Source organism: Cherax quadricarinatus, chromosome 18, assembly GCF_038502225.1.
Source record: "Cherax quadricarinatus isolate ZL_2023a chromosome 18, ASM3850222v1, whole genome shotgun sequence".
NCBI lineage: Eukaryota > Metazoa > Arthropoda > Malacostraca > Decapoda > Parastacidae > Cherax > Cherax quadricarinatus.
The window spans coordinates 28,523,619-28,547,911 of NC_091309.1; the positions used below are offsets into that span (position 1 = coordinate 28,523,619).

The 24,293-nt window shown below is 42.6% G+C and overlaps 1 protein-coding gene across 1 annotated transcript in view; it reads left to right on the plus strand.

The window, feature by feature from the left end:
* LOC128689461 (MAP/microtubule affinity-regulating kinase 3) overlaps positions 1-24,293 on the plus strand; it is a 482,834-nt gene that overhangs the window by 26,302 nt on the left and 432,239 nt on the right. The window contains exon 2 of the mRNA XM_070086500.1: positions 7,873-8,389. Coding sequence (XP_069942601.1) covers positions 8,252-8,389 — 138 coding nt within the window. The 5' untranslated portion in view covers positions 7,873-8,251. The remainder of the gene's footprint in view (positions 1-7,872; positions 8,390-24,293) is intronic.

Sequence of the window (24,293 nt, forward strand, 5' to 3'; positions counted from 1 at the left end):
TATCGTTGTCATATACTATATCGTTGTCATATACTATATCGTTGACATATACTATATCGTTGTCATATACTATATCGTTGTCATATACTGTATCGTTGTCATATACTATATCGTTGACATATACTATATCGTTGTCATATACTATATCGTTGTCATATACTATATCGTTGACATATAACTCTTCTTTAATATATACCTTTTCTTAAGCATATACCTTATCGTCGACTGCGTTATCGTTGAGGAGATTGGTCTCTCATCTGCTCATACAAATACTTCCTTGCAGAAGCAAGAGGCTCGGCAGAGGATGCAAACAGAGGCACCGTTGCTACATTGATAACAATAATAGTAAGTTATCCAGACATAACACCCTCCCTTCATAAGGGCTATTATCAACAGTTTCTTTAGTCGCCTTCAAGGAAGAACTTTTTAATGTCCTCAAACCAGTTCCTGATTAACTAATGAATTGCGCGGCACCAACTGTCTGTCTGATAAGGTCGTCCACCAAGCGGGCTTGGTCTGAGACTGGGCCGAGGGGGCGTTAGCCCCCAAAATCCGTCTTAGGTAAACATCAAGAATACATTACCTTCATGATGTCCCTTGTCACTGAGATGTACATAACCGGCATATAAAAGAGAGAAGCTTACGACGACGTTTTGGTCCTTCTTGGACCATTTACAAAGTCACACTAACCCTCTATCTTTCGTGTTAGTTTGACTGTGCATGATCCAAGACTGACCGAAACGTCGTCGCAAGCTTCTCTCTCCTATGTGCGGGTTATTTGTGTATTGTTCCGGTCAGGGTATTGTACCCTTTTGTTCTTCATTGAGCTGTACCTTGTCACTGAGATGTGCCTTGTCATTGAGATGTGCCTTGTCATTGAGATGTGCCTTGTCATTGAGATGTGCCTTGTCATTGAGATGTGCCTTGTCATTGAGATGTACCTTGTCACTGAGATGTGCCTTGTCATTGAGATGTGCCTTGTCATTGAGATGTACCTTGTCACTGAGATGTACCTTGTCACTGAGATGTGCCTTGTCATTGAGATGTGCCTTGTCATTGAGATGTACCTTGTCACTGAGATGTACCTTGTCACTGAGATGTGCCTTGTCATTGAGATGTGCCTTGTCATTGAGATGTGCCTTGTCATTGAGATGTACCTTGTCACTGAGATGTGCCTTGTCATTGAGATGTGCCTTGTCATTGAGATGTACCTTGTCACTGAGATGTACCTTGTCATTGAGATGTGCCTTGTCATTGAGATGTGCCTTGTCATTGAGATGTGCCTTGTCATTGAGATGTGCCTTGTCATTGAGATGTGCCTTGTCATTGAGATGTACCTTGTCACTGAGATGTACCTTGTCACTGAGATGTGCCTTGTCATTGAGATGTGCCTTGTCATTGAGATGTACCTTGTCACTGAGATGTACCTTGTCACTGAGATGTGCCTTGTCATTGAGATGTGCCTTGTCATTGAGATGTGCCTTGTCATTGAGATGTACCTTGTCATTGAGCTGTACCTTGTCACTGAGATGTACCTTGTCATTGAGATGTGCCGTGTCATTGAGATGTGCCTTGTCATTGAGATGTGCCTTGTCATTGAGATGTACCTTGTCACTGAGATGTACCTTGTCACTGAGATGTGCCTTGTCATTGAGATGTGCCTTGTCATTGAGATGTACCTTGTCATTGAGATGTGCCTTGTCATTGAGATGTACCTTGACATTGAGATGTACCTTGTCACTGAGATGTGCCTTGTCATTGAGATGTGCCTTGTCATTGAGATGTGCCTTGTCATTGAGATGTGCCTTGTCACTGAGATGTGCCTTGTCATTGAGATGTGCCTTGTCATTGAGATGTACCTTGTCACTGAGATGTGCCTTGTCATTGAGATGTGCCTTGTCATTGAGATGTACCTTGTCACTGAGATGTGCCTTGTCATTGAGATGTGCCTTGTCATTGAGATGTACCTTGTCACTGAGTTGTACCTTGTCACTGAGATGTGACTTGTCATTGAGATGTACCTTGTCACTGAGTTGTACCTTGTCACTGAGATGTGCCTTGTCATTGAGATGTACCTTGTCACTGAGTTGTACCTTGTCACTGAGATGTGACTTGTCATTGAGATGTGCCTTGTCATTGAGATGTACCTTGTCACTGAGTTGTACCTTGTCACTGAGATGTACCTTGTCATTGAGATGTGCCTTGTCATTGAGATGTGCCTTGTCATTGAAATGTACCTTGTCACTGAGTTGTACCTTGTCACTGAGATGTACCTTGTCATTGAGATGTGCCTTGTCATTGAGATGTGCCTTGTCATTGAGATGTACCTTGTCACTGAGTTGTACCTTGTCACTGAGATGTACCTTGTCATTGAGATGTGCCTTGTCATTGAGATGTGCCTTGTCATTGAGATGTACCTTGTCACTGAGTTGTACCTTGTCACTGAGATGTACCTTGTCATTGAGATGTGCCTTGTCATTGAGATGTGCCTTGTCATTGAGATGTACCTTGTCACTGAGTTGTACCTTGTCATTGAGATGTACCTTGTCATTGAGATGTGCCTTGTCATTGAGATGTGCCTTGTCATTGAGATGTGCCTTGTCATTGAGATGTACCTTGTCACTGAGATGTGACTTGTCGCTGATATACTTTATCAGTAAGATAAACCTAATCAGGTTATACCTTACTGAGAAAACCTTCAGTGAAGTATATATTCCATATCAGTGAGATAAACAATATTATTGATGTATGTGTTATCAGGGAGGTGTACACCATATCGGTGGTAATAAGCCTCATTGGTGGGAGATGTGCTATATCCGGGGGGATGTGCCATATCAGTGGGATCATTTTTTTAACAGGAAGTTGTATGGTGGTGTGTAGTAGTGGTGGTGGTGGTGGTAATGTGGGCTCTCTACTTTGCTGTTTATATGTAGTCATTGGCATGGGCGGGATATGTCACTTATTCTTGTAATCAACAGACGGAGGATCGAGCCTCCGCCACCCCATGAGATGAATGATTAGCACTGGATTATCACTTTTCCTATTTATAATATTATGATATGGTGATTCGATTTTGATAAAGATTGATGTTGCTTAGGACATGCAACCTGTTTTCATGCTACTATTAATGATCATACAATTTAAAGTACTTGCAGCTGATGCGTCTGTGTGTGGGGGAGGGTCTGGCTACAATAGTTAAATATATTGGATAACTGTAATATAACAGTCGTTCAAATTTGCTGAGAGCTCTTCAGTGTAAATGTTGTTTGTCTGGACAAAATATACATATATGGGATAATATATGATTCTCTTGTTTCACAGGCGTTGTATGATCCATAAAGGCTTAGCGCTCAAAGTGTGTGTGTGTGTGTGTGTGTGTGTGTTATAATTGGTTTGGGAGGCCAGGGCCCCATCAGGGCCGCGAGAGTAAAAAAAAATAGATACAAATCACAGGTTAATCACAGATGTGATTAAATATACGTTTTTATAAGTTAATTTACAAGGAGAGTTAATAAATTGACGCGAGAAAGATAAATCATAATTTATATCTGGAAATTGTACATATATAATACTCCTTACGACAACAGGAGGTTCAGTAAGTGCTACAGTGAAAAGCAGGGGTGCCATGTGTATACAAAGGCATAACTCAGTAGCGTTATGGAACGAAGACTGGAACACCTTCCCTTCATACATAAGGAAAATTACAAACAGGGAACTTGGTAATTTTCTGAAGACAGGTCCTTATTAGCTCTGCTGTAGTGCCTACGTTGGACAGTATGATCAGCCTCCAACAACCAAGTCAACCAGAGGCCTAGCCTGGGACTGGACTGTGGGGGCGGCGATCTCCCTAAATTGTGTACAGATAAACTATAGGTAACTAAAGGGAGTAGCTGATATTCATTCGAAGAGCTGTGAGAGTTGACGCAATTCATTATTGCAAAACAAACAGCTTCCTTAACTGATAAGATAGTCATATCAGTAGTCTGGGTACTAAACACAGTGGATAAGATTAATATTTATCCACACGTTTAGTGCGGTATTTCTTTGTCCTTGGTAGTGTATGTTAGCCAGTGAAGTGTGTGGAGTACTGCTGACATTGAGAGATTGTTCATGTGTTGGTAAGTGGTAAAAGTTTCTCGGTGAGGGACGTTATATCAGTCATAGGACACCTTTGATCTGATAACACCCGTGACTCTCAGCTCTGCTGATAACTCCCACGTACTTCTGTCCTTGCTACGTATCTTCCAGTCTTACCTTCTCCGAACTCATTATACAACAAAATTTAATTATGGTTAACTAATAATTGTAGTTACCGTAAATGAATTAGCCGTTAATATATTTTCAATAAATTAGTCATTATTATATGAGGCATTAGCTGGTTGTGTAAGCTATTATATGAGTACCACTATTTTCAGTAAGATTTGTGAACTGGTTCGGTGGAGTTAGACGAACCCTAAAATAGTTAGGTTAGTCTTGCCTCCTTTATTTATAATATAAGAAAATTGCTAAAAAGTTTTTTGTGTTGATACATTGTGGTAACCTTCACCGAGCATGGTAGGCTTAGCACACGCCACAGTAGCCAGCTGCGCTGTGTATCAAACAAATTTTACCCTGATAGGAAATTCCCAAAGTTATGCCTAGGTAGTTAAAGTATAAATGACCTGACATTGCCCTTGATTTAACAAGGCCTTGTGGAGTGGCTTGATAGCCTTCAGTATGTCGACATTACATAGTACACAGCTGCTGCATAAGCCGGTCATGCTCGTTTACACTTTCCAACAAGTGGAAAGCGACTACAATATCGGGAACGAGTTATTAATTCCCCCTTGTTTGTTTGAAATTTAAAAAAAAAAAAATATTAAGTGGGATGAGCTTAAGTGGTATAGTACGTATAATGATTTTATGCAGGAAGAAGACACGAGGGGTAGATGAGCGAGGTTGTGGAGTGCTAGGGTGTGATGGTTTTATCTGCACCTGGTGTTGCCTAGTAACGGCTGGCGAATCACCTGGTGTTTTAACTAGTTTCCAGTTCGACCGTACGCCATACCCCACGTGGGACCTATAATATACCACCCACGCCTCTACAATGTTCTCACGCTCTCAACCCCTTCAACGTACTCGCTTCCGCTTCTTCAAGCCGTGCCAGAATATTCATACGTGGTTGCACTTTTCGTTTAAGTTTTGGTTCTGTTGATATACACTTACTTTATTAGTAACCCCGAAGGGGCACCTTTATGTGGATGTATGGTTTTCTTTCAGTTTCTTTCTCCCTTCAAGGTTTTCGTGTATAGCTTGAGAACGTCGTCTGATTGATTTAAAATTTCAGTGCTGGTGTACTGTGCCTAGCGAAAGGATCATACAACAGTTGGCATGGACAAGTCTCCTCTCATCAGTTTTATATAGACCATTGCCAATTTGGAATTATTGGATTTTGTGATAACTGTAGAATGCATCTTCTGATCGGCTTCAGACTTTTACAGCTGGGGTTTGTTTCCTCAAAGGAAGCTTCACATTGATTTTAGGTAGTATAAGTTTTAATGTTCCAGTTTTATTGAATAGAGTTAGGTGCATTATCTGGAGAATGCTTCAGACTGACTTTGAACTGCCCAAGCTGATACATCTTAGTGAAAGGGTCGATTTTTTTTTCCTGCGTAGGTCCCATTTTGTAATATTTATTGAAGGGATTGGGGTTCTAGTTTTCACGCGATAGCATGGGCACCGTGAGCACTATAAGAGGACATTGTATCAACATCCGTGGACTATTCAGCGTCTTACAAGAAATCAAAAACACGCTGGAACAAGTGTTAAGTCTTTGAGAGAAAGCTGGGCACTAGGCACCAGATCAATAAGGCTGTGATGGATATATGGGCCAGCGGGCCGCCAGCAGTAACAGCCTGGTTGACCAGGCAAGCACCAGACGATCAAGGCCGGGCTCTGGGAGTAGAAAAGCTCTGCGAAATCATCAAAGGTATAAGTGCGACCATGGTGAGAATGTTCACAAAATACGTTAAGGTCTTCCATTGGGCCTCAGACAATATTAACGACAAATAATTTTAGTTCTGCTATTGAAGAATGGGGGAAATTGATGGGGTATATTTCAAACTATATTTATTCAATAAAGGGCAAGTTCTATGTGCGAAACATGAGAATAATGTCATAAAATCTCATATTCAAGGATCAAAACAATGTAGCCATTGCTACCGCAAGAAAAATGATAGGCTGGATAAATAGAACTTTCAAGCCAAGAGATGCTGAGCCAATGACACTTACGTGGTGTTGGTGGCGTATGGTATTTGTGACGTATTTGATAGTTGGTGGTGGCTGCGTGAGCAGTGGTAGTGCCGGTGTGAGACAGTTGGTAGAGCTGGGATGACTCACTGTGGGGGATGATGACACTGGTGGCGGCGGCGGCGGCAGAGGACGTTCAACCCCGCCTCATCTTCACCCCCCCAATCACAGACCTGGATCACCCGGCCTCTCTCCCCAGTCCACACAGCCGCCGTCTCCGCTCTCACAGCCGCCGCCACCGCCCTCACAGCGGTCACCTCCTCCCATACCGTTGAAATGGCTATATTCACTAAGTGCATTATCACCAGCACTGCGTATGACTAACACACTACAGTTAACCACAAGTAACTGAAAGCTTCAAATTTTCACGATTACTGTGGAATTCTGTGTCACGACTGTAATATAGTCAGTGTTGCGACAATTGTCTATGCCAGTACTATGTTGCTACAAGAAACTCAGCGTTCTGGCAACTCTTCTGTCTGCCTGTAGAGCTTCGTCATATTTTACCTTGATGTAGTTATACACTAGGGGTGTGCCAGAGTATCAGTGGTATCCGTTTTCTTTTATGTAAATAAACCTAACCTTACTTTTAACTTATCCAAACCTGGCCATGCATAACTTGTACTGAATTAACGTGATAAACGAGATCCAGCAAAAATGAATGAACGGCAGTTCAGAGGAGAATTGTACGCTTGAATTGAAAAGGTTGACGTGGGGGGGGGGGTATAGCAAAAGGCTGCAGTGTATTTATGTGCGCACCAAGGCCAGTGGTATTGAAACCATTTTAGAAGGCCCCTTCAATCAGTTTTGTGGCGTACATGGCAGGGGAATTTTTTTTTTTAAGACAAAATTTGCTGGTGATAATAGCCTGAGACTGAACGAATTCTTAAAATGATTAGAACTGCAACAAATGGGTTAAGCATTGTTTAGATTGTAGTTATATCTGTATGTTAGGTTGGTAACCAATTGGTATTGATATACATCTAGTTAAATAACTGAAAAACTAGTGCTAATAACGACAGTGAATTAATAATGATGTAAAATATACATTTTTATTTTTAACTGAATGAGAGAAGTATCTTACTACTTAGTAGACCATACAACCCAAATCTTGAAAGGCGTAGAGTCAGAGTTGGTTAAAAACATGCATTTGCTCTACGGTGTTAGTAGTAACAAAATATGATACACCTCGTAACCATGGATTAAAAAAATTGACAGATATAGATTATCTAAAAGAAAAGAAATACATAAGCATTGGTTTTGCAATAGTGTAGATGAGGGGTAAACACTAACGAGTTTACATATAAAATAGTTTTGATATCTCAAAAATAGATGAATACCAGAGTTAAGAAAAATTGGGTGTCAATATCTTATTGCAAATTTTTTTTTTTTGACATTTTGATAAGTTTAATGGGGAAAGTACTTGTTGAAGACCTTATAAACTTGGCTTAATCAAGAGTTATTATTACCAGTACAATCAGTGTACTGCTGGCCGTGGAAGGAGTAAATGGAGGAGCCATTGATGTGGAGATCTTGTGTACCACACGTGCCTTAACACACTCAATATCGATTCTCAATTTACAGGCGATGAGTTGAATTTGGAGCTCTACTTTTCCTGTGATATTTAGTGTTAAGTGCATCGAGCGTCTATCAAAAGGCATTACTCACAAAACTGAAATTGTATTGTGATGTGTGATCGTGTGAATAATGTTAAAAGCAGTCAGCTGATCATTGATACATTGTTGTATCTGATCGAGAGTGCCATGGTTACAAGATCAGCATAACCCTGATGTGACCGCTGTGACTAGACTTGTGAGGTGCTGCCGTAGGCTTCTGGTGTGGCTGAGCAGCAGTGTATATAGTGTGTAGAGGGTAGCGCTAGTGCGGTCGGTGGTTTGTTGGGTTACCCTGCCACTTGCCACGTGTCAACTGGCCCTCTGTGAGAGTCCTGCCAGGTGCGCTGATGCTGGCTGCCGCCCGGGGTCCTCCAGGCCCCACTCCCACACCGCCCACTATGCCAGAACCACGCCCACACTCGCACAAGATCCACCTTCAGCAAGGTCCAGCGCGCTTCCACAAGCCCTGGTACAACCCTCCATGGGTAAGTTAATCTTTTGTTCACTCGCTTTAAAGAGGGCAGATTACACGTTTGTAGTCTCACCACGTGCTTCTCCTCCCAGACTAACCCTTTAACATTGTTTGTGTATTAAAGTAATGTTCTCCTTTTAACTTTGGTGTGACTTGGCTTAGTGGTAGCTGTGTTGCTTACAGGTAGGATTAACACAGGCGTTGGGATACAAGATGCTATCAAATACCGATGAGTATGTGAATAAAATGTGTAGCGTTATGATATATATTAAGTTTATCTCAGTAAAGTTTTGGAATGACAAAGCTCCCCTCGATGCCAAACCTCTTGGTATCCTAATGCTACACCTGTTTTACTCGCACAAACATGTATTATTTGCGTATTATCACAATACTACACAACTGTCTTAAGACAACCGTTTTTGTAAGGTTCGTATGTGATAACGGCACACCCCTCCTACTTTTAAATGAATAAAATTGTGTACGTCTGCAGTACGGTGCTTCCCTTCACACAAATAATACGTCTCCCAATCATATTCCATCACAAGATGGATTTCGTGTACATCAGGTCTGAGATGGAAGACATCAGTAAGACGATGAAAATATCGTCAGCCATTTCACTATTGGTTTAGTAGCTGCGGCAGCTTCAGAGGTTTCTTTCCAGTAGATCTTGAATTGCTATTATATTGAAATTACTATCTCTCACGATGTACTATCGTACACAGAAATGAAAATTATTAAAGGTATCACATAGACAAATTAGTTAAAATAGCATTATTTACATAAAAAACACTTAACTGTAGCTTAGCTATAGTGTTTCTGGGGTCACCCCTGCGGCCCAGTCTCAGACCAGGTCTCCTGGTTGCTGACCAGTTCTTCGTGCCTGCCGCACGCAGACCAACGTATGTATGACAAGACTCACGAAATCGTAATGACACGATTGCAAAACAAACCATACCACGGGCGGGGATAGAACCCGCGATCAGAGTCAAAACTTAAGATCGCGGGTTCTATCCCCGCCCGTGGTATGGTTTATGTATGACAACTTGGCTGATCAGGAACTGACTTGAACTTGTCTGGTTCCCTCTCGCAACAGGTCACGGGTAGGTCGTTAGGTTAGTTTGGTACCACAAAAACTGTATACCTCATTTCACATAAATATATCGGTGCATTTGATAAAAACTATAGTGCAGGAAGATTCAGTATTGTTGCAGTATGACCACGTCATTTCTTGCACACGAACAACAATCATGTAGTGTTGGTAAGAAACATAGATCAAGAAAATTAAAAATAAATTAGATCCAAATTCAAATATGGGTTTATTTACATTCGTTATTAAAGAGAGAGGAACTGGGAAGATATGGTTAAGACAAGAGGGGGAAAGAGAGAGAGAGAAGGGAAATGAGAGATGGAGAATGAGTGATCGATCGATCTCTGAAGACAGTCACTTGTAAACCCCTTGGCTGTATCGGATCATCTGACCACAAGGCGCGCTCTACACAAGATTTCAACAAAACGAGGTGAAGAATATACACGTCTTTACCTTGAACTCATCAAAGGTAAAGACACTGCCCAACTGTGGGAAAAAAGAAACTGCCGGCCCTTTGCTCGGATCTTGCCGATACCGATTGGAGTGTTCTTTGTGACATTGATAACCAAGTGAATGCCTTCAGTGAATGTATCCTTAATCTCCAACTCGATGCATCCCTCACCGGCAGTATGTGACGAAGCCTTCAGATCAGCCTTGGTTCGCCTTTCGTTGTGGAGAGGCCGCTAGTACAAAGCTCGGAGAAGGTATAAGAAGCATCCCGCTCTAAGGGGAACCCGCATAGGTAAGCATGTCGGCAAAGGGAAAAGGTCTCAAAGTGGGCCATCTCTAGATGGGAGGTTGACACACAAAGAAAACCGTTATCAGGGAGGGTGGGCTCCAGAACCTGGTGTTCTTGATCAAGGACCGACAAGATCATGAACCTGATGGCATTAGTCTACCTCTAAATCGACAGAGTGGAACCGTCTCTACTGGTAGTCAGGAGAAAGCTGACCTCTTTGCTGAACAATTTGTTGTCAAGATGCAAATTCCTGATCCAGCAGGAAAATCCTTTCTAGCCGTAAGAACTGTCAAAGTTGTAAGTGACAGTAAGGCAGGATGAAGTGTATCATCCCAGGACCAAGGAAAGGTTATGTGGGCCCAGATAGGATAACCTCAAGATTGCTGGGTAGACGCGCATACCAGCTAGCATCACCTCTAACTTGCATCTATAGCACTGCTTAGTACAGTGTAAATTCGACTACGATTTGCTTCTTTGTGACCGTCAATATGGCTTCAGGAAAGGTCAGTCTACTGTTGATCTGCTGTTAAACCTCTCCACGGTGTGGCATCAATTACTGGATGAATCTAAGATTGTGTAATAGCACCGGACATAGCTGTGTTTTTTGACAGAGTATGGCACAAGGGACTCGTGGCAAAATCTGCAAGCTCTAGGAGTTGCTATGCCTCAATCAGCAGTGTTTAGGTTATTTCTGTGGCTTTGTCTTGAAGAGTAGAAGTTGTATAAGTAGACATGCCTGTACAACTTTTGGAACTGATTTAAAAAATCACAGTCCTGAAATTTACACGCTTTTATTTTTTTTCACAGTATGAAGCCAAAGTATGCGAAAAAAGTCACGTAAAACTGAATCTTGAATTCAGCAGCCTGTATCTCCAAAGAAAAACATTTCAGTATGACATTATTGTAGCCAGCTACCCAAGTGAACATCGTCACAATCCTAAAATATCAGACTCCAAACGTTTTTAGTTCCTGTGCTAATGGTACTTAAAAATCCCCTCACAGACTTCACGGTGAATTTTAGGCTCTTTTTGAAGACCAATAGCAAAAAAGCAGCACAACCAATTTGCTTAAAAAATAAACTTTATTAGAAAACAGATTCTAAACTATAACTATTTTCTGGATAGACATTTTGCCCTTGAAGGGAGAAATCAGGTCTTAAAATAAGGTGATTTTTGGCTTGTGGAACATTAAAATGAAAACCAGGCATTTTTCAGTTGCTCTTGTTATAGAGCAACAGCAGCTAGAACATCGTGTTTAGGTGGTCTTGTACAATTTTCCCTGGCGATTTCAGAAATTATCTAAATTTATAGGGACCGATATTTATTTTGTACATTAAGCTTAAAGCTTTCAAAAGTGTCGTGATAACTGGCAGGTTTTGGCCTTGCTGATTTTTGGCAAAACATTAATATTGCGCTGGTTCATGTTGGCTGCGCCACTACTAATTATTAAAAAAGTTGGTAACCCCATGGCCTAGGGGTTACGCCCGATAGCCATGCAGTAACAGCTACGGGTTGTGGGAGAGAGTTGGAACTGGGGATGAGGTTGATATCCTTGGTGAACATTTTATTCCAAACTGACCATGACGAACTGCGTAGTAAATCTGGCAAACAAGGAGGCAAGGAAGCTTGCAGCACCTAGACTTAGTCGTATCTGTTCGACAGTAGAGGTTGCAGGACTCGGTACGAGACAGGTGTGTTCACGCCATGAATACGTTCCACTTTCTTGGATTGTATGCTCCTTCTTTCAACTACGACTTTTTGACAGAATAGAGAACAAAGACGACTTATCCCTCGTCTGAACCCGGCCTGGAGTGGTGTGTCGTTTTAACAGAGCCTTCAACACCGGATGTATGTGGCCTTGCTGTTATGTACAAGGCCAGTGTTGTTAGGTACTACACTTGGCTCTATTTCGTGGTCAGGGAGAAGTTTACCTGGAGGGTATTCCGGGGATCAACGCCCCCCGCGGCCCGGTCCACGACCAGGCCTCCCGGTGGATCAGGGCCTGATCAACCAGGCTGTTACTGCTGGCCGCACGTAGTCGAACGTACGAACCACAGTCCGGCTGATCCGGCACCGACTTTAGTATCTGTCTAGCTCCCTCTTGAAGGCAGCCAGGGGCCTATTGGCAATTCCCCTTAAGCATGGTGGGAGGCTGTTAAAGAGAATGCTTTTACACAGGACGGGCAGCGAACGGTATCTACACTGGTTTGTACCATTCTCAAGAACATTACTTCATCTGAGATTATAAATTCCTAGAATGACCGACGAGTCTGGAACATGTTCGCACAGCATAACATCGATTAAATAGTCAGTTGACCAAATGCTGGCCCACAGATAGCTTCAACTTCATATTGTTCCTTATTTGTATGATTCATAACAATAAAAAAGCTCTCAGATGAGTGGAGGTAAGGTAACAGCTCTTAGCTTGTAAATAATGTAGGAACTCTTAAAGTATCCCAGTAAAACCACTGTGTAAATAGAGACCAGAGAGCGGGGGAGGGGAAAGAAGAAAAGAGTGGGGCCTAGAAAATTGGGAGAAAGTAATCCATCTTGCTAGGAGGAAAAGCCTGCAGTTGGGTAAGTGGTGGTGAGCAAACCTTATTCATGTGACCCACCCACGATGTCTCAACCCTTGTGCTTCATTAAATCTCCTTCCCGGCATCCTCGTCCATCCATTAGTCTACCCTTTCCATTCTCCCACATGCCTGACCTCAGGCCCAGTCAGGTTAAACCCTCAGAATAGTTCACAGGTATGTCTTCTGCCCGTCTGTCACTTTCAAACCCTCTACCATTCCACTCCCACCTCCCCATCAAACTCCCATCCCGATGCCACTTCCATCACCACATACACCTCTTGTTGGAGAAATAATCATACATTGATAGATACGATGAAGTTGAAGGTGGTAGTAGGGGTAATGAGATGTCAGCGTCTCGTTACCTATGGAAGTGGAACAGAAGGCATGAAAATAAAATCATGGAGGTCAGTGGTTTTCCATTGGGATAGGGAAATGGGAAGAAGGGGGGAGCGGGTATGAGTATTACTGAGCTGCCATCATCTGTCTTGTCCCGGAATGCTAAGAAAATACATCTTAAAAAGAGGTTATTAAAACTTAAATTATTTGTCACATACAGGAAAGAGGAGATACCATAAATGTAAAGACAAGGAAGGGCAGCAGAAAATACACGTGTTAATGTAACATAGCAAACCTTTCTCCCACTCTCAGTGCAATATCTATATATGACAGTAAATAAATTACTTGGAAGAGCAGGATTCAGTGTGAAATTCTTTTTTGTAGAGAACTGCTGAATTTATCAATGACAAAAGTAAAAGTAATGGGCATTAAAGTGAAGAACAAGCACCTAATAATTATTCTTGTATATAAATCACCGTCAGGAACCGGCTGAGCAATTCACAAAACAGATAAGGAAGATAGATGGCTGCCTTGAAAATCGTCACAAGATTCTCTTTCGAGATTTCAAGTTTACAGTGTGAAATGGAAGTTTGCAAACAGTATCATATTAGAAATAGTTCCTGGAAGCACATTTCCTCTAAACTAACGGATAAAAAAAAAAAACGTACAGAACTAGACTTGATCGTCACGAACAGTGAGGAATAAATCAGTAGCATAAACAATCATAATACTTTGCGATAACACCCTTCTTGAAGTAAAAAAAAAAAAAAATCAGGATGGAGCGCTCCAGAAATAGGCAGTGAGAAGAGATATTAAATAACAAAAAGGCACAATACCGTGATTGGAACGATACACAAATAACCCGCACATAAAAGAGAGAAGCTTACGACGACGTTTCGGTCCGACTTGGACCATTGACAAAGTCACACTAACAGAGGTGGAGCAGGACGGCTATATATAGGCAGGAAGAGGTGGAGGTAGTAGTAGTAGTAGTAGTAGTACAAGAATTGTATATAATACCGACAAGATGAAATTAAGACACATGCACAACACCCGGGCATCACCATCGTAGACGTTTCGCCATCCAGCCAGCCACTGGATGGCGAAACGTCCACAACAAAGACAACCAGACGCCGCACATGTCTTAATTTCATCAGTAGTTGTAGTAGTAGTAGTAGTAGTGGTAGAAGTGGGAAATAAGGATGACGAGCCAGTCAAAAACAAAGGGGAGCACTGCAAGAGAGCTAGAAGCCCACAGAGGGAGAGCAAGCGCACAGAGGTGCGTGAAAGGGGAAGTGGCGAAATAAAATAAATGAAGAAGGAACAGAAACACGAGACAGGGGAGAGAAAGACAACCCAGAGGAGAAAAGGAAAGAGGAAGAGGAAGAAGAAAAAGAAAGAAAAAATGAGGATTCAGGTTAAGTCACGGGTGTTCTGAAGTTTGGAGCATTTTACAATGTAGTGGGAGAGGAAGGCATCTACAGAGACGAAGCCAGGGCTAAGGTTCATACAAGGAAAGTTGTGTATTAGAGAGGATTCAACTAGACGGCGACTGTTCGAGTTGGAAGTAGGGAAGGCAGTTTTAGCAGACTAGTCAATAGGATGGCTATGATCTCTGATGTGACAAAAAAGAGCATTGTTAGTGTCGGCAAGCCTAACACTATTTTTGTGCTCCCTAAGTCTGTCAGAAAGAGATGGACCAGTTTCTCCGAAACTAGAATACATAAGCACAAAAGTCTCTAATATGTATGTTCCGCTGAGAAAATTCGGCATTCTTCAAAAGCGCTGATTCAGTTAAGTGAGTGGGAAGCAGATTTAATTAAAAATGGGGAAACTGGAGCCATCCTCTTGTTTCCTTGGATGGAATCTCATTGCCTCCCATCCCCCTTGCCCAAAGCGTTTGTAAACGAATAAAAATAAAAAAGATCACGAATGAGAACATAAAAGAATGTATACAAGTAAAAGGGTTATTGAATTGTTTAAAAAAGAGAACATGTCACAGCGAACTTAAGAAAAATAAAATTGACGTAGAACAGAGGCTTAAACATTCATACCGAACTGAAGAAGCACTTATATAACAAATAGCCGTCCAGGAAATTGGTAAAAAAAATTGCGCATACGCTAAATCCAGGTAAAGAACTACCTCTGACTACCCTTAATCTTATATCTTAACATAGCATTAAACCCATTGAGTTTGATCAAAACAGAAAACATGCCCACACATGCAGCACCGGGATTGGATTCATAGAGTTGGTTAATTATAGTGCCATGTACCACTAGCAGATTTTTATTTTTAAAGTTTAGGTCTAGGTGAAATACCAGAGGTCTTAAATGATAGACATAGTTCCTCTGCGCAAATACAACAATAAAGCGCTGGCAAAAAAATAAGAACATAACATAAAGAAGTAACACTGCAACAGGTCTACTGATCCATGCGAAGCAGGTCCATGCCACCCTCCGGCCTAGAACAATTACCACCTAGTCAAGTCACTTCCACTTAAGGAAGGAGCACGGCACCAGACCTGGTAGCCCAAGCTAATCAGGTTCAACTCACACCCACCCACACCCACTCATGTATCCAACCTATTCTTAAAACTATACAAGGTCTTAGCTTCTATGACGGTACTCGGGAGTACTACCATTGCGCATCAGTCTTTGGAAAGTTGCCCCAGCCTATTCAACATCTTAAATAACAAAAAGGCACAATACCGTGACTGGAACGATACACAAATAACCCGCACATAAAAGACAGAAGCTTACGACGACGTTTCGGTCCGACTTGGACCATTGACAAAGTCAACATCTTACCAGAAAGATATCAAACACTGCTAGGACAGGTGTAGAAGTCTTCAAGAGGAAATTGGGTACGTATCTTCTGCAAGTGCCAGGTTAACCAGGCTGTAATGGTCAGCGGACCACCAGCATCAACGGCTTAGCTGACCAAGCAGGCACCAGACAATACTGAATTATTGCCGAGCTCCGTGAATATAAAAATTCTGGGAACTCGTCAAAGGTATATCAAGGGTACAAAGTGGATGGAAAAACATGACCTGCAGAACCCAAACTAGCATGGATTTAGAGCGAGAAGATGGTGCTTGACTCGCTTGCTGAAGCATTACGGAGGCTTCGGAAGAAAATCAAAATTCAGTTGTAGTCTGCACGGATTTTGCGAATCCACTCGACGAATACGATTATGTATTAATAGCACACAGTGAGATTAATTTATTTAACGATAAAATAGGCAAATCGATATTCAGTTTTCTGACAACACAGGTATAGTAAACAAAGCAAAATTCCAAGACACGGTCCTGGCTCCTTTTTATTTCTCATATTCGCAGCGGATACATATTGCATGCTTGCAGCAGTCAGTAAAGTACTCCTGGAACCGAGTTCTCCTCTACTACTTCAGGGTTTCAGTGGTGAACAAATTTTAGTTAAGTTTTATCCGCTTTTTTGCTACCCAGAAACTGATAGAATACTTCATAACATCTGCGTTGTTCATCCCCTGTCCCTTCAGCTCTTGTGTATTCTTAGCCTCAGTCCTCTCTTATAGTACTGTTTAAGGTTATAATTTTACCCTTGTAGTGTGTATGGTGGGAAAAGGTGGGAGGAGTTCCGGCTGGCACCTGCCGACCTGGAGGGTGTTTCAGGGGTCGACGCGCCTGTAGCCCGGTCCATGGCCAGGCCTTGCGGTGGATCAAGGCCTGATCAACCAGGCTGTTATTGCTGGTCGCACTCAGTCCAACATGACCACAGTTCGGCTGGTCAGGTACTGACTTTAAGTATCTGTCAGCTCCCTCATTAAGACAACTACGAGTGTATTGGTAATCCCCTTTACGTATGCTAGGAGGCAATTGAACAGTCTTGGGCCTCTGACACCTATAGTGTTATCTTTGTGTATTCACGGCACCCCTGCTTTTCATTGGAGGGATGTTGCACTGCCTGCAGAGTCGTTTACTTTCATTAAGAGTGATATCGATGTGGAAATTTAGGACTAGTCCCTCTGATTTTCCAGGTGTAAATTATGCGGCTTTCTCGCCTGTGTTTCGAGGAGTACAGGGTCAATGATCCCAGTAATTTAGGTGCTTTATTGTAATTATACATGCAGTAAGAGTTCTTATATTCTCCAGATCTGCAATTTCGCCTAGAAATTGGCTATTAGTGTTCAGCAGTATCCTGACCTACTGGATTTTGTTTCCTGTGAACGTTCATCTTCCCTCTACACGGCTCATCTTTTCCTCTTACCTTTTTCCGTCCTTTTACTTTCATCGTCCAAATTTGTCCTTCATCCGCTTACTCGTCTACGTCTTTCTACTCATCCGTCTATATTCCTCTCCACTTCACTTTCTTACTCTTTCCCAAACCCCCCACACTGGAATCATTCCATAGTAAAAGTAAGAGACTCCAATGAAAAGCAGGCGCACCGTAGGTATGTTAGGAGGGAACTTTCTAATTGTAAGGGGACCAAGCCTTTTCAGCACCCTTCATTCATCCATAAGAGGAATTACCAGCAAACCTGTCTGTCTTTAAGAGTAAACTCGCTAAGCTCAAATCAGTTATTATCTAGGCTGTGGTGCATACATTGGAGTGGTCTGTCAGGCCAGCAACCGGGAGGCCTGGTCTGGGACCGGGCCGCGGGGAAGTATGCCGGTAACCAATGGAAAAAAAAAAAACATACGTAACCTGAAGGACGTTTCTGGGGGTTAATGCCCCCGCGGCCCAGCCCTAGACCAAGTCTGGAGGATCAAGGCCTGATCGACCAGGCTATTACTGGCTGGCCGGCTGGCTGGTTAGACGTTGATTTGAGGAGCTTCTTCAGATCCCACTTCAAAAGTACCGTAGAGTTTTCTCAGTGAACTTACTGATTTCCCTTTTTTTTGGTGGAGGTATTTTGCACCTGCCGCCGCCGCCGTCACCCACCATCGTCGCCGCCATCACCCACCATCGTCGCCGCCATCACCCACCATCGTCGCCGCCACTACCATCACAATGTCTTTTCCTCCCCTCACTCGTCCTTTTCTTTCCTCCCCTCACTCGTCCTTTTCTTTCCTCCCCTCACTCGTCCTTTTCTTTCCTCACCAGCTCTTCCCTTTTATCCCCTCACCCTGTCATTTCTCCCTCTCCACTGTCACACTTGCATGTCTCCCAAACCTCCCAGTTGACCGTCATGCTGCCCCTTCGCCCACACCTCCCTCGCCTACACAGCTAACTGCCATTTAAACATTATTTAAGAGTGCCACTTGCAGCAAAATTGCCATGTGGGATATTGACAAAAATAGTTATCCTTACTTATACTACTTGTAAGAAGTAGTATAAGCATTACTTGGTAATTGAAGTGCTTGATCAATAAGGTTGTCAAGGCTGTGGGTGTCAGAGGGGTCGCTAATAGGAACAACCTGGTTGAAGAAGAGCCAATTAACAAGGGACTCAGGCCTGGCTGCAAGGCCTGACAGGTAAATATGATTTTGTGGGTAAATTTGGTCAGTGTGGTTGCTTGTGTTTCCTCGGCGCACTAAGATAAGCTCTACGAGGGACATGGCTGCAAGTATATTGATTGTCGTTGAGATCAGCTAAAGGTGACAGACAGGGGCCCCACTCCCTAAGTCTCCGTCGTTCAAGCCGGCAGAAATTTGTTCGCACCACACTGAAGTTGCTACAATGTAAAGTACAAGCATTTTATCTCTGACACTCTTGCTTTATTTACACTCGTGTGTTCACTTTGAAATTCTTGTGTGTGTGTGTGTGTGTGTGTGTGTGTGTGTGCGCGCGCGCGTGCGCGTGCGCGTGCGCGTGCGCGCGCCGAATAGGTAAAACTGGCCAGTTAGCAAGAACTCGTTTAAAATTAAGTCTTTTCTAAAAAAATTCTCTTATACGCTTGAAGATATATTTTTTCATTTGTGTTAATGCAAAAATTAATAGTTTTGTACCAAAAGAACCTTAGGAAACTTTCCTAGCTTTATTATAATAAGCACAGTTATATTTAGCCTGAGACCTGGAGTTGATCTGGAGAGGGTTTCGGGGGTCGACGCCCCCGCGGCCCGGTCTGAGACCAGGCCTCATGGTGGACCAGGGTCTAATCAACCAGGCTGTTACTGCTGGTTGCACGCAAGCTGATGTACGAACCACAACCCGGTTGGTCAGGTACTGACTTTAGGTGCCTGTCCAGTGCCTTCTTGAAGACAGCCAAGGGTCTATTGATAATCCCCCTTATGTATGCCGGGAGGCAATTGAACAGTCGGGGGCCCCGGACTCTTATTGTGTTCTCTCTGAATGTACTCGTGGCGTGCCTGCTTTTCATCGGGAGAATGTTGCATCTCCTGCCGAGTCTTTTGCTTTCATAGGGAGTGACTTTCATGTGCAGGTTTGGTGCAATCCCTCCAGGACCTTCCAAGTGTATATTATCATGTATCTCTCCCGCCTTCGTTCGAGGGAATACAGATCAAGGACCTTCAACCGTTCCCAGTAGTTTAGGTGCCTTATCGTACTTGTGTGCCGTGCAAGTTCTTTGTACACTCGCCAGGTCTGCAATGTCGCCAGCCTTGAAGGGGGCCGTTAGTGTACAGCAGTATTCCAGCCTAGAGAGCACAAGCGATTTGAAGAGAATCATCATGGGCTTGGCGTCCCTAGTTTTGAAGGTTTTCATTATTCATCCTGTCATTTTCCTAGCGGATGAGGTAGATACATTGTTGTGGTCTTTCCAGGCGAGATCCTCTGACATTATCACTCGCAGGGCCTTCACACTACTTTTCCGCTCTATTGTATGGTTAGAATTTGTCGTATACCCTGATACATTTTTAATTTCTTCAAGTTTGTCATTTCTGAGTTGTTGAAATTTCTCCTCGTTGAACTTCATATTATTTTGAGTGGACCATTCAAAGATTTGGTTAATGTCTGCTTGGAGTCTCGCGGTGTCTGCGATGGAGGCCACTGCCATGGTAATCCGTGTGTCATCCACAAACCATACCCCCGGCCGGGATTGAACCCGCGGTCATAGTCTCAAAACTCCAGCCCGTCGCGTTAGCCACTAGACCAGCTAGCCACAATAAGATTCATCCAACTAGGTATATTTCTACACCATAGGAAGGTTAGCACAGGCACCACTGTGACCACAGATGCAAGTTTTTACAGACGAATCTCCAGCTAGCGTGGCCCTGACGAACTCTAGCTCAAGTCCCTTCACTGCCGTCAACATGACTCAAGAAATCGTAATGACACGATTGCAGCGGGCTGGAGTTTTGAGACTCTAACACTGCAACAGGCCTAATGGCCCATACGAGGCCGGTCCAGTTCTCCTACCGGCTTAAGTTGACGCCCTAACCTAGTCAGGTCAGGTCAGGTCAAATTCGCTTAAGGAAGGAGCACGGTATCTGACCTAGCAGCACAAGCTAGTCAGGTCCAACTTACACCCACTCATGTATTTATCTAACCTATTTTTAAAACTACACAACGTCTTAGCTTCTACGACGGTACTTGGGAGTTTGTTCCACTCATCCACAACTCTGTTATGTCCTGTGTAAGGGCAGTGGTGGTGTGAATATTATGCAGAAAAATCGGAGTGTGGAAATTAGGAGGTGTGGAGTTAATAAAAGTATTAGTCAGAGGGCTGAAGAGGGGTTGTTGAGGTAGTTTGGTCTTTTAGAGATAATGGATCAAAGTAGAATGACATGGAGAGCGTACAAATCTGTAGGGGAAGGAAGGCTGGGTAGGGGTCGTCCTCGAAAAGGTTGGAGGGAGGGGGTAAAGGAGGTTTTGAGGGCGAGGGGCTTGGACTTCCAGCAAGCGTGCGTGAGCGTTTTTAGATAGGCGTAAATGGAGACGAATGGTATTTGGAACCTGACGAGTTGTTGGAGTGTGAACAGGTTAATATTTATTGAAGGGATTCAGGGAAACCAGTTATTTTTATATAGCCGGACTTGTCCTGGAAATGGGAAGTACAATGCCTGCACTTTAAAGGAGGGGTTTGGGATATTGGCAGTTTGGAGGGATATGTTGTGTATCTTTATACGTATATGCTTCTAAACTGTTGTATTTTGAGCACTTATGCAAAAAGTGATTGTGTGAGTGAGGTGAAAGTGTTGAATGATGAATGTATTTTCTTTTTGGGGATTTTCTTTCTTTTTTGGGTCACCCTGCCTCGGTGGGAGACGGCCTACTTGTTTATATATATATATATATATATATATATATATATATATATATATATATATATATATATATATATATATATATATATATAAACACTGATCTCTGGCCGAAGGAGACTCGAACCTACGAACCTTGGAACAAGGTACGCAGTACCTTACCATTCTCACCACACTGGACCAACGCCTTGGCGTCCAGCTTGCGCTAGACGTTTGATCCAAGGCAGCCAGCTTTCAGGGAGAAGGCGTACAGTTTTTCATCTCGTCCCCTGCATGCGTCAGCCTTACTAGAGATTTTAACAATGCAAGGAATTCACAAGAGCAGGCGAAATATACACAAACATCTTGTTCCAAGGTTCGTAGGTTCGAGTCTCCTTCGGCCAGAGATCAGTGTTTGTGTATATTTCGCCTGCTCTTGCGAATTCCTTGCATTGTTAAAATCTCTAGTAAGGCTGATGCATGCAGGGGATGAGATGAAAAACTGTAAGCCTTCTCCCTTAAAGCTGGCTGCCTTGGATCAAACGTCTAGGGCAAGCTGGACGCCAAGGTATTGGTCCAGTGTGGTGAGAATGGTAAGGTACTGCGTACCTTGTTCCAAAGTTCGTAGGTTCGAGTCTCCTTCGGCCAGAGATCAGTTTATATATTTACACACACACACACACACACACACACACACACACACACACACACACACACACACACACACACACACACACACACACACACACACTCACTATGCAAAACACACTGTGAAAGAATAGTGAAATTCCAAGCGCTTTCGTGAGAAGTCACGAAAGCGGTTGGAATTTCACTTATTCTTTCACAGTGGTTGTTTTGCGTTTTCTGGTATCACCTGTTTGTGATCTCATTGCATATTATATATATATATATATATATATATATATATATATATATATATATATATATATATATATATATATATATTCAACAAGTTGGTCGTCTCCCACCGAGGCAGGGTGACCCAAAAAAGAAAGAAAATCCCCAAAAAGAAAATACATTCATCATTCAACACTTTCACCACACACACACATTATCACTGCTTTTGCAGAGGTGCTCAGAATACAATAGTTTAGAAGCATATACGTATAAAGATACACAACATATCCCTCCAAACTGCCAATATCCCAAACCCCTCCTTTAAAGTGCAGGCATTGTACTTCCCATTTCCAGGACTCAAGTCCGACTACATGAAAATAACCGGTTTCCCTGAATCCCTTCACTAAATATTACCCTGCTCACACTCCAACAGATCGTCAGGTCCCAAGTATCATTCGTCTCCATTCACTCCTATCTAACACGCTCATGCACGCTTGCTGGAAGTCCAAGCCCCTCGCCCACAAAACCTCCTTTACCCCCTCTTTCCAACCCTTTCGAGGACGACCCCTACCCCTCTTTCCTTCTCCTATAGATTTATATGCTTTCCATGTCATTCTACTTCGATCCATTCTCTCTAAATGACCAAACCACCTCAACAACCCCTCTTCTGCCCTCTGACTAATGCTTTTATTAACTCCACACCTTCTCCTAATTTCCACACTCCGAATTTTCTGCATAATATTTACACCACACATTGTCCTTAGACAGGACATCTCCACTGCCTCCAACCGTCTCCTCGCTGCTGCATTTACCACCCAAGCTTCACATCCATATAAGAGTGTTGGTACTACTATACTTTCATACATTCCCTTCTTTGCCTCCATGGATAACGTTTTTTGACTCCACATATACCTCAACGCACCACTCACCTTTTTTCCCTCATCAATTCTATGATTAACCTCATCCTTCATAAATCCATCCGCCGACACGTCAACTCCCAAGTATCTGAAAACATTCACTTCTTCCATACTCCTCCCCAATTTGATATCCAATTTTTCTTTATCTAAATCATTTGATACCCTCATTACCTTACTCTTTTCTATGTTCACTTTCAACTTTCTACCTTTACACACATTCTCAAACTCATCCACTAACCTTTGCAATTTTTCTTTAGAATCTCCCATAAGCACAGTATCATCAGCAAAAAGTAACTGTGTCAATTCCCATTTTGAATTTGATTCCCCATAATCCCACCCCTCTCCCGAACACCCTAGCATTTACTTCTTTTACAACCCCATCTATAAATATATTAAACAACCATGGTGACATTACACATCCCTGTCTAAGACCTACTTTTACCGGGAAGTATTCTCCCTCTCTTCTACACACCCTAACCTGAGCCTCACTATCCTCATAAAAGCTCTTTACAGCATTTAGTAACTTACCACCTATTCCATAAACTTGCAACATCTGCCACATTGCTCCTCTATCCACTCTATCATATGCCTTTTCTAAATCCATAAATGCAATAAAAACTTCCCTACCTTTATCTAAATACTGTTCACATATATGCTTCAATGTAAACACTTGATCTACACATCCCCTACCCACTCTGAAGCCTCCTTGCTCATCTGCAATTCTACATTCTGTCTTACCTCTAATTCTTTCAATTATAACTCTACCGTATACTTTTCCTGGTATACTCAGTAAACTTATTCCTCTATAATTTTTACAATCTCTTTTGTCCCCTTTCCCTTTATATAAAGGGACTATACATGCTCTCCGCCAATCCCTAGGTACCTTCCCCTCTTTCATACATTTATTAAACAAAAGTACCAACCACTCCAACACTATATCCCCCCTGCTTTTAACATTTCTGTCATGATCCCATCAGTTCCAGCTGCTTTACCCCCTTTCATTTTACGTAATGCCTCACGTACCTACCCCACACTTACATTCTGCTCTTCTTCACTCCTAAAAGATGGTATACCTCCCTGGCCAGTGCATGAAATTACCGCCTCCCTTTCTTCCTCAACATTTAAAAGTTCCTCAAAATATTCTCGCCATCTACCTAATACCTCCCTCTCCCCATCTACTAACTCTCCTACTCTGTTTTTAACGGACAAATCCATACTTTCCCTAGGCTTTCTTAACTTGTTTAACTCCAATTTTTTTTCTTATTTTCATTAAAATTTCTTGACA